Raw genomic sequence first — 13720 nt, forward strand, 5'->3', positions numbered from 1 at the left:
GCTTGCAACGGCAGATGTTGCTGTGGCAAAGGCTCACACGAGAGCTAGGTCTCGGGAAGGGTCGTTACGGAAAGCGACTAATAATAGCATGGCACGGCGTTTTTGTTTCGTCACACGACATTATTACAATATACCTGGCGTCGATATTTATGTTATAGGGATAGGGATAATCGGGCTATTGGGGCCATTGTTATGGCAAAATGCATCTCTCAGGACCACAGCGATGGGTCGGAGAAAGTACAGAACACCACACAGAGATGTAGAGGGAGAACGTGTGACGTCACAAATGAGGTAGAAATAACTACCCAAAGGGTATCAATTTGATTCCGTCCTTGAACCCGAAGCTCTAATTTTGGAACTGTCCGAGTTTGACTTTTTGCTTCTTGTCTAGTATTGCTCTCCAATGTCTATTCCCGACGAACCCTGCCACACTAGCCAATCATGCTTCTCTTGCGACCCCGCATCCTGACGTCCTCGAGCTTCTTGAGCGTGACGGGCGCCTGCTTGTACGACGTGCGGTAGGCGTCAAGGACGTCGCGGAAGTAGGCCTCGGCGCGGGGGTGAGTGCTGCCGAAGGCGCGCTCGAGGACGTACAGATCGACGGCGCGGTCCTCATCCGAGGTACTCTGGCTGGCGAGGCCGAAGTCGATGATGAAGACGTCTCCGTCGACGACGGAGGAGGGGGAGGAGGGGGCGGTCGGGTCCGGGTTCGGGGCTGCGGTGCCGGCGGCCGGTTTTGGCGGCCGGAGCATCATGTTGGAGGTGGTGAGGTCGCCGTGGACGACGCCGATCTTGTGCATCCTGCCTATGGCGGCGCCGATGCGGCGCATGAGGTCCTTCAAGTCCGCCACGTCTCGCTCGCCAGTGTCTCCTGCCGGCGTCCTCTGCTCGGCGGCCGGCCGCCTCGCGCGGTCGTCGGCGCTGCTGCTGCTGCTGCTGCTGCCGCTGCTGCCGCCGGCGTCTCGAGCCTCCGGGGCCTCGGCGACGACGCCGTCGAGCCACTCGTTGATGCGCACGCGGACGGGGGCGCCGGGGATCCACTCGAGCATCAGCCAGCCGGCGACCTCGTCGAGGGCGTAGAGGGCGGGGACGGGGCAGCCCTCGCGGCGGCACTTTGCGAGGACGCGGGCCTCGGCGAGGATGCGGGCGCGGGTGAGGCGGGCGTCGAGGGTCGGGTGGCGCCAGGGCTTCTTGGGGCGGTACTTGAGGGCGGCGGGGAGGCCCGGGGCGAGGAATGTGGTGCGGTAGAGGCGGGCCTCGGCGCCCTGGGTGACGAGGACGGGGGCGCCGGCGGGGGAGGAGGGGAGGGCGAGGATCGGCGGGAGGGGGAAGGCGCCTTCTGGTGGCGAGGCCATTATTTCGGTTCGGTGAGGAGGAGGAGGAGGAGGAGGATGTGTCGGTGTGAGGGCGAGGTCGTTGAATGTGCGAGTACGGGCGCGGGCGCGGGCTAGGAAATCGGGGGAGGGGGGGGGGGGGGGGGGGGGACGGGTTAGATCGCGGGATGAGATTTGGGGTTGGGAATAACTTCAGAAAAACATGGCACTAGGGACTCTCTCGTTGGCCTGCGATCGGAGGAGGGGCACCTTGAGTGGTGGAGGGGTAGGCTTTGGTGTGTGGGGTAGAGGGGAGCCTCTCTGGGTTGACCGCCAACCCTGATTCTGCCGATTTTCTCTTTTCCTCTTCCTTTTCTTTTTCCCCTCTCTCCTTCAAAGGGCTGCTAGGCTGGATCTGTTCTGGCGCGCGCGCGCGGGGCGCCGTTTGGAGGCGTGTCCAGTGCCTTGGCCCGCCCTCGGTGTTGCTTATTTTTGGGGTAATGGCATCTACCGGTACCTAGGCACCAGTGACTGACTGTGTGGGGGCCAGGCCAGAAGCTCCGCACTGGTGTGTTTCTTTTTCCGAGAAACATTTTGGCATCAAAGGTTGTTGCGACTTCCACACTCTGCATTGGTTATTCTTCACTAGCATCGCAGTTTCCCAAGATCAATGGCATGAAAAACGTGGACCTTGAACTGCCTACATAGGTGATTTGGACACCTCAAAGACCAATTGAGGTAAGGGTACGATCTAGCTTGTCAACCTCAGCAGCTATCCAACACCTGCGCAGCATTCTAGAGCTATTTCTCTATGCGCCTATCGGCCGCTGTCAACCCTTCCCTATTCTCAACAACATGCGTCCTTCGCATTCCTCGCATGCGCTTAGCCCGGCCACCGCTACAACCGCGGCAACAGGCGTGAAAGAATATATTATGTCCTGCATCACACTGAGGGGTGGGGGGCGACGAACCTGGCCTCCCGATATGCAGCCCAGCGGCACAGCACGTCGCCTCGAACCAACGAACGCCAGCCCAGGCCGCTAGTCATCGCGGGCGGGGCGTGTGAGTCCTTCGGGCCGCCGCCGAGAGGGGCAGGAGAAAGGGTCCCTCGCTCTGTCTGTACCCCCTGCCTCCCGCCTCGTCGAGTGAAGAACCGTGGAGAGAGAACTCCACTTTGCCCTCTGCTATGCGGGTGTGTTGCTGCGATTGTTGGAGGGAACGCAGGTCGTCTTTCCGCATCCTCGTCCCGCAAAAGTCGCCCGCGCGGGAACAGAGTGCAGAAAACCCCTGCTGCTCGCGGAGAAAGAGTGAACATGCCTCCCCGGATCCTCGTCGAGGGATGGGATTCTGCTTACGGCCTCTATCATCCATGGGCTGGATCCCGAGCCCATGACCCATTCGGGCGCATGCGACAGCCTCCTCACCTACCTCCCATTGACTCGCTTGTTCGCTTTGCATTGTTGCCCCGGCCCCCTTTGTCTCCTCGAGCTGCCCTTCTGTTGTGTCTCCTCAGCCGTGTTTGCTCGTCGTTGCCAATTCACCCTACTACACCTACCAGGCGCCCGCGTCTCCGTCCCGGCCCTCTGTAACGTCTTCCCTTGACGCCTCGCAGCATGAGAAACATGTGTTGTTGAGTGGGACCAAACATAACGCTTGTGTCCTCCACGTATGCGCACTCGATTCCTCGGTGCCTCGAGCAACAGACCTGCGAAGACACGAAGAAGAGAGATGAATGCCCTCGCGATCGCCGTGCTGGCCGTCTGCGCCAGCGCGGCTGCTCATCAGAGGTACGCTGCCGTCGACATGACGCCCGTCCTGGGAGCCCTGGTGCCGCGCTTCCTCATCGACGCCCCGAAGTTGGCGATCCGCGACGGAGGGATATGCAATCCGAACTACCACTCATGTACGAAGCTTTAGCCTCACTGCCCGGGGAGCATTCCTGCGACGGTGACGGTCCGTACCCTTGTGCTGACAAGAACCAAGGTGTCGACATCGGCTTCCCCGAAACGTGCTGCGCAAACACGAACTACTGCTACGTCAAGCCGGACAACCGGCCGTGGTGCTGCCCCGTCGGCTCCAACTGCGACTCCAACTGCGCTGCCACGGCCTACCAGTGTCCCACTACCGTCACCCGCACCATCTCGGAGACCGTCACGGGCGGCGGCGGCGGCGGCGTCGTCACCACCTCCGTCTCCTCCGCCTGCTGCGGCCGCACCTGCCCCTCCACCTCGGCCTTCCGCTGCGAGTCCCGGTTCGGTGGCGGCTGCTGCTCCTACGGGCAGACCTGCGTGCCGGGCGGCGGATGCGCGCGCGCCGTGACCCCGACCACCTCCGCCACCGCGCTGACGCCCGTCGATCCCGGATGCACGGCCACCACGCAGCACGCGTGCGCCGACGGCGGGTGCTGCGACAGGCTCTGGGACTGCGTCGTCGTCAGCGGCACCGCGGCGTGCGCGCCGGGGCGCCCCACGGCGACGGACGTGCGGATCGTGGACGAGGCCTCCGACGGGCTGTCGACCGGCGCCAAGGCGGGCATCGGCGTGGGCGTGTCCGTCGTTGGGTGCGCGCTCGTGGTGCTCTCCGCGTGGTTCTGTCTGTTCAGGCGACGGAGACGGGGGACGGCGACGGCGTCGTCCCGGCCCAGCGGCGGCGGTGGCGGCGGGGCGAGCCGCGTCAGCGGTGGGGTTTCCGGCATCGGCAGCGGCGGCGGCAGCGAGAGACCGGGGCGGAGTGCGCGCGCCATGTCGGAGGTCACGTCCAGCTCGCGACCGACGATGTGGCGCGGCGGGACGCAGGAATACTTTGGCCCGGATGCCGTGGCGGGGCCGTACACGGAGACGGAGACGACCACGCAGGGCAGGGGGAGGGGCGTGCCGCTGCAGGCGCACTCGCCGAGAGACGTCGTCGCGCCGGTGGAGATGGACTCGGTGGGCGTGGTGGCGGAGGCGGAGGCGGAGGTGAAGGCAGCGCAGGAGAGGTACGAGCTGTACGGGTCCGAGGTGGCGTCGCCCTCCGCGGGTAGCATCGCCGGCTTCTCCATGATGGACAGGTCGCCGGGTCCCCGCGTCAGAGAGGGGCATTCAGCATGAACGGAAGGACAAATTGAGGTGTGTGGGTTTCCAGAGTGTTTATATATTTCTTCTGTCCGAAACGGACGCGGTCACCAGAAGGATGATGATGGTAGTAATAACGCTGATGAGGACTCGAAAGCAAGAGCACGAGCACGAACATCCACACACACACACACACACACACACACACACACACAGGAAACGTTTTCGTGTCTCCCTTTCGCCCCCACCTCCTTCTATTCCCAGCACACTCTCGTACAATTCTCGACGGGTTAGATAATACGTATTACGCGATTTTGGATGAAGCTCGAAGCTTTTTCTTCTTCAACAAGTAACCCCTCCCCTCCGTATCCCCAGCCGGGGAGGAAATAAAGAAAGAAAAAGAAAAAAAGAAAAAGAGAAAAGAGAAAAGAAAAAGAGAAAACAGGACAGAAACTCCTGGCCCACGTTTCCGTGGAGATACAGCCATGAAAAAAAAAAAAAAAAACCAGAATGTTCCCTTGTGTCCCCTAAACCAGAGCCCCCCCTCACCCCCCCTTGCACGGAACGCCAAATAATACGGAGGACGCTGACGATGACGACGGTCGAAACGGCAAAGGATGAGATGCTTGCGAAGGAATAACAACAACAATGATGGAGAGGAAAACCCAAGATTCCCAGCAAAACCCGGAACACCAGAAACCCCAGAGAGAGAGAGAGAGAGAGACAGAGAGAGAGAGAGAGAGAGGGAGGGAGACAGAGAGAGACAGAGGCGAGAACTCTCGGCAAGAGACGCTAGCACACGACGCCTCCAAAGGGCGTGCAGGTCCGCAAGTCCCTGACCAGGTCCTCGACGTTGCTCAGGTGGCGGCCCAGCAGCTCCTGCTTGTCCTCGGTCGTCAGGGTGCCGGCAGACTCGCTGCCGGCGCGGCTCCGCGGCCGGCTCGCGTCGGCGGCGGGGGTGGAGGGGACCTCGGGCATGAGGTAGAAGTAGAGAAACTCGACGAGCTTGAGCTTGACCTCGCGGGCGGTGGAGCGGGACTTGAAGAGCGAAGTGACGGTGAGGAGGCCGTCGAGGGCCTCGAAGGTGCGGGTGTTTGTGGGCGTATCGATGAGGGCTGTGACGAGGGTGAGGAGGGTGGCGGACTGGATCGCGGGACAGTTTACGGGCTCGAGGAGGTCGAGGAGAAGCTGGAGGGTGAAGGTCAGCATTTGCGACTAGGGGAGGGGGGGGGGGGGGGAGGGACGGCAAGGAGGTTGGCTGGAGGCCCGGCGGGAACGTACGTTCATGTTCTGCTCTCGCGAGAAGAGGGCCTTGCTGGGCGGGTGCAGCAGCAGGACGCCTTGGATCAAATCCAGCGAGCTGAGGATCAGGAGGTCGTTCTGCCCGTCGGTGCCCTTGCCCATCAGGCGGTCGAGGGTGTTGATGAGGCGCAGGGCGACGTTCCATTCAAAACCCTCCTGCAGCTTGAAAAACTCGCGGAAGGCCGGGTCGTCGGACAAGTCGGTGAGGGACTTGCCGCCGGCGCGCGGGGACGAGTCATCGGCCGTCGGGGACCTCGCCTTGGCCGGCGACGAGAGGCAGATCTGGGCGAGGAGGCCCTCGACTTGGCGCAGGCCCTTGCGGACCTTGGGTCCGTCGTAGGAGGAGAGGCCGTCAAAGGCGAGGCTGAGGAGGTTTTCCATCTCGCCGGCGTGTGTGCGCGTGGCTCGTGTGGATATAATGCCGGTGTGCGCTGTTGATGTTCCAGCAGGACGGTGGCTTGGTGGTGGCTTGATTGGATGTGGGTATAATCGTACGTTTGGCGCGCAACTGTGATGGCAGAGACAAAAGAGACGATGCGATTCTTGTTGATACGACGACGTGCGGATGCAACGATGGCGACAATTGGCGCCGAGACCGGATCAAGGAGAGAGAGATGCTCGGTTCTAGAATGCGTAGCAGCAGTAGCAGCACCGTCGGAAAATGTTAATACAGAAAGAGAGAAGAAAACAAAGGCATGGACGACGGCGAGGACAAGTCCTCTAGGGATCTGGGTGAAGGGGTATCACGACTGCGACGACTGCGGTAGGAGGGAAAAAGGGAGAAGTCGCAAAAAAAATAATAAAGTCGACGGCGAGCGCAAAGCAGTCATTTGAGTGTTGAAGTGCCGGCCAGATAGAGACGGGGTCCGAGGGAAAAGAAGCGACGAGGCATAAGCTCCATGTGTGTTTGTGTTGCGTTGGGCGATTGATGCCCCGGCAACCGGGTCGATCCAGCACGTTGGGATGGGGATTTGATGTGGCCCAAAAGGGGAATATCCCCCCTGATTGGTCAGGGAGAGGCTTAAGTAAGATAACTAACTAGGTGGGTCGGCCGGTTGGGCATCTCGAGGTGCGTTGGCGTACAGTTGTATCTGTACTCCGTACTATGGATGGATTGCATTGCGGGGGGGCCACACGGGCTGTGGCACCTTGGCCTTTGCTTTCCTGTCGCCAGGGTTCAGGGCTTCTTTTTTTCTTCTTCTTTTTTTTCCCTTCCTGGCTACTACTATTGGCGCCGTCAAACCTTCTCAGTCGTTCACGTCCTGCCATCAAGTGGCGCCGGAAAAAAGTATGGCAAGCCGAAAGGTCTTGGACTCGTCTCGACCGCGTGGCCGCCTTGATCTCAGACTGTCGCTATCTGCCGACTTCGGGGTAGACAGCTGACAGGGAAGGCAGCCTGGAGGCTGCAGGTGCATGTCGCAACGTCGGCGGATGCTTAAGACCGACACTATCATGGATGAAACCTAGAAGTACGAGGGGGGCGGCATACGTAGTATTCTCGATTCCAGTGCCTTGGATTGCCCGATTCGCAGGCAGGGTAGGTCTACGACTTGATTCCAAACCGGTTCATGAGTGCGCCGTGGAATAGCTCAAAGCAGGGTCAAGGGATGATAGAGGTGGCAGACAACCGGCTCGAGCGCTTTGCGTGCCGGCAGTTCGCGAGACTAGGTACGGTAGTTATAGCCAAGTGGAACTTGACTCCCCATCTTCTAGAAGTTCAGGTTACATTCCGGGGGGAGGGGGAGGGGGTTCTGACTTGGTGCGCTTTGCCGATTCATAAGACGTACAACACTCACTCACACGAACCCTTTGCCCATCACTCGACTTGCTTCTTTTCTTCTTCTTTTCTTGCTCCCATACTCTTCTTATTGACCATCCATCCACTCAGGTAAGTGACGACTCGTTTCGCGGGGCATTGAGCACGATACTTTGTCCATATCATCCGGATGCAAACTTTTCCGTCATCTTCTTTCCTCTCTCTTACATCGAGTTCTCCCCCCCTCCCCCTTCGGACCGGAGCCTGCCGTGTCTACCTGCAGCTCGGTATTCACGGAATCCCGACCTCAGCTCAGGCTAGCTAGCTGCAGGCAAGTTGATGACGTACTGCCGACGCCTGCTTCGACGCGACCCAAGCTCCCCGTCCACCATCAATCGATAAGAGCCTCCAACAACGCGCTATCTTAAGCACTTGCGAAAGCTGCTGCTCCATGATCAAGGTGCGCAGGCTGCATTACATTGGCATGTGCTTGACCATTTACGGCCAATTACTTTAGCGTCTTGCTGCATTGTGCTTCGTTTCTCTCCCCCCTTCATGTCTGCCTGCCTACTATCCAGGACTACCTTATGCCAGGTAACCTAGTCTGTCCTCCACCAGAGACGTCGAGCATGGATCAGTGATTCAGCTCTGGCTCATCCCCTTCTGTTAGTGCAGTCCTGTTTGCCTACCCCTGTTCCCCCTTGCAGCAAAGGAGTCCTATTCACAAAAAGTCATGACGGTCTGCATCTTCTTGGTCCCCGCCAGAGGGGGGCCATGCACAATCACCAATTAGGGCAAAAGACACTTACTTGTATATGCGCTGTCAGTCCCACCGTCCACTCCCGCCTGAATCCGAACCCCGTACTGGAATCCACCTTGGCTGAGCAAAGTGGTGACGTTGACCCGAATAAGCAGCATTGCCAACGACAGCGAAAGCAACAGCACCAGCTGAGCGACTCGACCACAGCCCAGCGGACAGAGCTCCACCAAACGGATCTCCCGGCCCACGCGAGCTCCGAGCTTGAGCTTGAGCTTGAGCCGACGGGGGCTGAAGCTCGAGCCGCTGCACCATCCACACCAACGCCGGCTGCCGCAGGAGCGGGAACTGTTGGGACCGGGTACTCCCTCCCAGACTCAGACACCCTTAAGAAGCCACGCCTCTTCCCGGCCCTTTGGAGAAGGCTCCCTTTCACGATGTTGCCTACAACGCCAACCTTGTCTGCACCAAAGAAAACCGCCGACAAGCCTTGGGACCTTACGAATAACCCCCCCTCCTTCCCCTCTCCCCCACCCAACTTCATCCCCTCTCGGAAATCTTCTATCGGCCACACCTCCACCGTCCCCGGCCCCCTCGCCGCCGCGCCCACGCCCACAACCTCCAGAGCGCCCTTCCGTCCCGTCCCCGAAACCGACTGGCTATCCCGCCCCCGCTACGCTTCCAGTAGCCGTACGCACTCGCGTTCGCAATCCTCCCACCGACCCCGTCAGCCCTCTCTAGGGAACCACGCAACATCCTTCACGGTCACGATGCAGCCTCCCCCGCCCCCGGACCCCGAGCGCTATGCGACCTCCGACCTGAACTTCACCCGCAAGACCTGGCCCGAGGAGAAAGACAAGGTCATCACCGGCCCCTTCGACTATCTCTCCGCGCTCCCGGGCAAGGACTTCCGCTCCCAGCTGATCCAGGCCTTCAACGTCTGGCTCGAAGTGCCCCAGGAGAGCATCGACGTCATTACCAACGTCGTCGGCATGCTGCACACGGCCTCTCTCCTCATCGACGACGTCGAGGACTCGTCGTCGCTGCGACGCGGCCTCCCCGTCGCCCATAACATCTTTGGCGTCGCCCAGACCATTAACTCGGCCAACTACATTTACTTCCGCGCCCTGCAGGAGCTCCAGCGCCTCAAGAACCCAAAAGCCATCACCATCTTCGCCGAGGAGCTCGTCCACCTCCACCGCGGCCAGGGCATGGACCTGTTCTGGCGCGATACCCTCACCTGCCCGACCGAGGAGGACTACCTGGAGATGGTCGGCAACAAGACAGGCGGTCTCTTCCGGCTTGGTATTAAGCTTATGCAGGCCGAGTCGCGCAGCCTGACGGACTGCGTCGAGCTCGTCAACCTCATGGGCCTCATCTTCCAGATCCGCGACGACTACATGAACCTCTCGTCGAAAGAGTACTCGGACAACAAGGGCATGTGCGAGGACCTCACCGAGGGCAAGTTCAGCTTCCCCATCATCCACAGCATCCGCTCCGACCCCTCCAACATGCAGCTCATCAACATCCTCGCCCAGAAGACCAACAACGTCGAGGTGAAGCGCTTCGCCGTCGCGCGCATGGAGAGCACCGGCAGCTTCGAGTACACGAAGCAGGTCGTCGGCGTCCTCATCGACCGCGCGCGCAAGGCCGTCGAAGACATTGACGAGGGTCGCGGCCTCACCAAGGGCATGCACAAGATCCTGGACAAAATGGCTCTCACCGACTCGGCGACGTGATGGTTTTTTTTTTTTTTCTCTTTTTCTTTTTCTTTTCTTTTTGCGCATGGGGCGGAACGAAATCATACCCAAAAGGAGCAGTCATGGAGGGCGCTAGAGCAGGGAGAAGATCATACCGAGAAGCGCTTGGACAAGGGAGAGCAGGGGAGACGGGTAGCCTACTTGAGAGAGAGAGATAGAGAGAGCGAAATGGCGGACGTTTTATTTCCCTATCGGGTTTCCGCTTGGTGAAACCACCGGCCGGCGCGCCGCGGATAGCTGCATCTAGACACCTTTGAGACCGGACAGCCGGGCTGAGAGCCCGGGGGGAGGGGGAGGGAGGCGACGGAGGAGGCGCGCAGCCGACGTGCCGGCCTACCCCCTCCTTCCGAGTCCCGTACCCTCCAGCTAGACGGTCCAGGTTTTTTTTACAAACGAGACAATGAGAACGCACAGTTTTCTCAATGACGACGCTGCTGGGTTTTTTTCTTCTTCATTCCCTTTGCAACCTCGAAAGACTGGCAGAGAAGACTCGTGGAAAGGGGGGGGGGGGGGGGGGGTGATTGCTGATGTCACTGCGTGGACCGGCTACCGGGGGGGGGGACCCCCTTCAGGCGCGGTCACCCGCGTCATGTGTGCATGTTTTCGTATACACATATAGACTCGTGAATAGGTACCGTCCCATCCGGGGTTTTTGTCCGGTTGGAGGTTTGCAGCATCAATGGAACCAACCTGACGTAGCCGCCGCGGGGCCGACATGATGCGCACGCAAGAGGTGGGAGCGAGTGTCCCGGCGCGTTTCAACCGTGTTGGGAGTCATTTCTCATTACTAAATCCTAATCATCGTACAGCGGCACGGCGACGCGCGCTTTCAAGCAGAGCTCGTCGTGGCCCTCCTCTTGACGAGCCGCACCCAGCGCCGCCGCCTCCACTCGCCCCGGCGGCCGGTGCCGTCCTCGCCCTCCTCCCAGCTGGGGGTCGGCGCCTGGGGCGCCCTCGGCTTGGCTCTGCCGGTGGTCGGCGAGTCCGCGACGCCGACGCCGCCCTGGGAGGCGCTGTGCTCGTCGTACATGTCGTAGACCCAGCGCTCGCCCTCGGTCTCGACCTCGACGCCCGTGATGATGCGCTCCTCGACCCACTCCCTACTCCAGAGGTCGAGCGCCCACTTCTTCTCGGACCAGACCCAGCCGTCGGGCGGGAGGACGTCCTCGAAGAAGCGTGTGCCGCGAGGCCGGTCTCCGGCGATGCGCTGCTGGGAGAGCGGGTCGTAGGGGGACGGGGAGAAGAGCCAGGGCTCCCACTCGTCGTGGGAGGCGCGCTGGAGCTCGAATATCTCCACCTCGCGCGTCTCCGGGGCCGAGTCCAGGATGATGTCGTCGGCGATCCAGGCGTCGAGGCGCGAGCGGGCCTTGGCCTCGTGCGGGGCGACATGGGTGTCGTGGGTGTGCGTCAGGAGCGGGGCGATGGCCGGGTGGCCCGAGAGGATGACGCCCCAGCCGGCGACGAGGGCGATGAGGCGCCACGGCAGGAGGGACGCGAAGGTCGTCATGAGGACGGTGGTGAGGGTCAGGGCGAGGAACAGGGCGGACGAGAGGGCCTCGTTGGAGAAGTTGGTGATGGGGAGGACGCTACCGACGACGGTGTCGTGGACGACGCAGAAGTCGTCCATGGAGTTCTGGAGATCGCGCATGTTGCGGAAGAAGTCCTTGCTGAGCTCCTTGACGGGCTTTACGGTCCGGGCCGGGGCGAGGGGAGGGCCCCTGGGGGAGTAGCCGATGGACTGTTCCGAGGACAGCGTGCCCGAAGGCGGCGCGGGGTGGCGGGCAAGGAAGGAGGGGATGAAGACGGCCAACAGGAACCCGGCGAGTGGCACCACGGTGAGGAGATACGGGTCCAGGCAGACGAAGGTGTATACGGCGAGGAGGGAGAGTGTGTGGGTTGGACGGCGCCAGCTGAGCAGGCGGCCAACGCGGGCCTGGAACTTGAACACGACGCCGATGCGGGCGTTGAAACGGCGGAAGTTGTTGGACATGGCCGTAATGTTGAAGTTGGGCCGCTGGGAGAAGGTGGACGTCTTATCCGAGGGGAATCCCGGCGCGAGGGGGTCGTCGCCGCTGCTGAGGCCATCGGAGCTCTCGGGGATGACCTGCTGTAGGAGCCTAGAGGACTGGTTTAGTATGATGGTATGGCGATGCCGGCCGCGACGGAGGGAGAGGGCTCTGGATGTGCTCACTTTTCGACAAGGCGGTCCTGGATGCTTGGTCCTTTGCCCAGATTGTTGGCGATGCGCGAGCGCAGGCCAGTGCCCGACTTCTTGGACGGCGGAGTGGTCTCGCTGGCGTCGGCTTGCCACTCGTCAACCACCACCGTCGGAGGCGGCTGATGATGATCGGAGACATCGTCGCGCGAGATAAAGAGGTCGGCCGTGTATTCGTCCATGGTCGCTCCGCGTGATCTCGAGTTTGTTGTTGTTGTTGTTGTTGGTGGTGGTGGGTGCGACGGGTCAGGCGGGATGCGATGGCGGTTGTTTCGCTTGTACGGATATGTCAGACGTTGTTCGGAGTCACGTCATCGTTTGGCTAGCAGCCGCCAGACAGAGCGGTGCTGCGGCGTACCGGTGCACTCCTCTGGAGGTGTCAAAGTGTGTGACGAGCGCGCTGTTACCGGTAGATGCCTTCCTTTTCCGACAAGTTGGATGTTCAGGCGCCTATCTTGATGTTGCGAAGAAACTGCGCGAGCACGTGTGAGGCCAGCTGGTATGGGCATGTCATTAGAGCAGCACCGCTGGTGGAAACTTTCCCCGGCGGCTGCATGTGATCTGGGCCGCAATGCAGCAGTCTGGGGATGGGGATGCCGGGTCCGTGGAGGCGGCAGCAGCAGCACCACCCCCCAGCGGAGCTGTACCGGTAATTAGTGACTTGGGCATCACATTCGTCCAGTCGGCGGCCACCACCTGGCACCTGCCACAAGACACACAACACCCATCATCCCCTGGAAGTGGTTGGTCATCCTGCGATGACTGTTGCAGTCCATTCGGACAATGACAACTAGCGGCGACTGCTGATAGCTGTCTGACCTATGTTTCTGTGATGCACTTATCCCCTCTCCACCCCCATGTCAGCATCCGCTTCCACAGACACAGACCCGGGTAGATGGGGCTTCCCGTGGGGACAACTGTCAACTGTCTTCTGACGTAGGCCGGGTGTGGCTGACGAACTAGAAGGGAAAAGCAACCGTGAGGTCTCTGCCAAGACAGAATGTCACCGTGCCGTCCAAACACAACAGAGACCATATTCGGAGTCAGGTCAGAACTCTTGGAGACTCTTGCCGGCTGTTTCATCACCTGGAGCCAGGGACAAATCCTCTGGCTGTAAAGGTTGCCAGGTTGCCAGGTTGCCAGGTTGCCAGGTTGCCAAAAAAAAAAAAGAAAAAAAAAAAGAAAACCCCAAGCCTCTCGCACGAAACTATAAGCAACCAGAACTGTCAGCTAGTCCAGCACCCTGCTAACTTAAAAAATGGTACCCAAAATTAAGTTCATGCGAGCCAGACAACGAGAGGATCGTCAGGCTGAAGGCGGGAAATTACACCCGGCGCTTTGGTGGTCTTTACTGTCTGTCCAGTGCTTGCCGTGGCCCCACCACGTGTGGCTAGCAACAAAGAAAGCAGAGCAGCGCGTCGAACACGGCGCTGTCGAGAGCATCGGAGAATGAGACCGACGGAACAGGGCAGAGGGCAGTCCGGAGTCCGCACTAGAAAGAAAAGGGGGCATCTCCCAGTGTGGTTCTGCCACCGCATGCCAAACCATGTCGAATGGCGCAAGG

At 60.5% G+C, this 13720-nt stretch overlaps 6 protein-coding genes across 6 annotated transcripts; 2 read left to right on the forward strand and 4 right to left on the reverse strand.

Moving 5' to 3' along the window:
• Positions 1–317: 317 nt before the first annotated feature.
• Positions 318–951, reverse strand: LY79DRAFT_556749 (uncharacterized protein). The gene has a single exon (XM_060558043.1). The coding sequence runs from the start codon at positions 828–830 to the stop codon at positions 432–434; it is 399 nt and encodes a 132-aa protein (XP_060413247.1). The 5' UTR covers positions 831–951; the 3' UTR covers positions 318–431.
• LY79DRAFT_483054 (uncharacterized protein) lies at positions 891–1355 on the reverse strand (the record flags this gene model as incomplete). The annotated part of the gene is made up of 1 exon (XM_060553276.1): positions 891–1355. A coding segment is annotated over one exon (465 nt), but the record flags the coding sequence as incomplete, so codon positions are not given.
• A 1686-nt stretch (positions 1356–3041) lies between these two features.
• On the forward strand, positions 3042–4402 carry LY79DRAFT_517233 (uncharacterized protein; the record flags this gene model as incomplete). The annotated part of the gene is made up of 3 exons (XM_060554905.1): positions 3042–3216; positions 3297–3985; positions 4031–4402. 3 exons carry the CDS (start codon positions 3042–3044, stop codon positions 4400–4402), a joined length of 1236 nt encoding a protein of 411 aa, XP_060413249.1.
• Positions 4403–5158: 756 nt separating this feature from the next.
• LY79DRAFT_517271 (cell division control protein 14) lies at positions 5159–6049 on the reverse strand (the record flags this gene model as incomplete). Its single annotated transcript, XM_060554910.1, has 2 exons — positions 5159–5554; positions 5648–6049. 2 exons carry the CDS (start codon positions 6047–6049, stop codon positions 5159–5161), a joined length of 798 nt encoding a protein of 265 aa, XP_060413250.1.
• A 2569-nt stretch (positions 6050–8618) lies between these two features.
• On the forward strand, positions 8619–9920 carry LY79DRAFT_517434 (polyprenyl synthetase; the record flags this gene model as incomplete). Its single annotated transcript, XM_060554934.1, has 1 exon — positions 8619–9920. One exon carries the CDS (start codon positions 8619–8621, stop codon positions 9918–9920), a length of 1302 nt encoding a protein of 433 aa, XP_060413251.1.
• A 523-nt stretch (positions 9921–10443) lies between these two features.
• LY79DRAFT_556761 (integral peroxisomal membrane peroxin) lies at positions 10444–12794 on the reverse strand. The gene is made up of 2 exons (XM_060558044.1): positions 12133–12794; positions 10444–12058 (listed from the first exon to the last, which is right to left on the reverse strand). Exons 1-2 carry the CDS (start codon positions 12336–12338, stop codon positions 10771–10773), a joined length of 1494 nt encoding a protein of 497 aa, XP_060413252.1. The 5' UTR covers positions 12339–12794; the 3' UTR covers positions 10444–10770.
• Between the last annotated feature and the right edge of the window lie 926 nt (positions 12795–13720).

The sequence above is a fragment of the Colletotrichum navitas genome, assembly GCF_030913465.1.
Source record: "Colletotrichum navitas strain CBS 125086 chromosome Unknown LY79scaffold_37, whole genome shotgun sequence".
In the NCBI taxonomy this organism is placed as follows: Eukaryota; Fungi; Ascomycota; class Sordariomycetes; order Glomerellales; family Glomerellaceae; genus Colletotrichum; species Colletotrichum navitas.

Coding starts and splice junctions, on each gene's coding strand:
- LY79DRAFT_556749 (XM_060558043.1), bottom strand. CDS start 830: ATGCGCCGCATCGGCGCCGCCATAGGCAGGATGCACAAGATCGGCGTC.
- LY79DRAFT_556761 (XM_060558044.1), bottom strand. CDS start 12,338: ATGGACGAATACACGGCCGACCTCTTTATCTCGCGCGACGATGTCTCC. Junction 12,059..12,132: donor CAGGACCGCCTTGTCGAAAA/GTGAGCACATCC, acceptor CCAGTCCTCTAG/GCTCCTACAGCAGGTCATCC.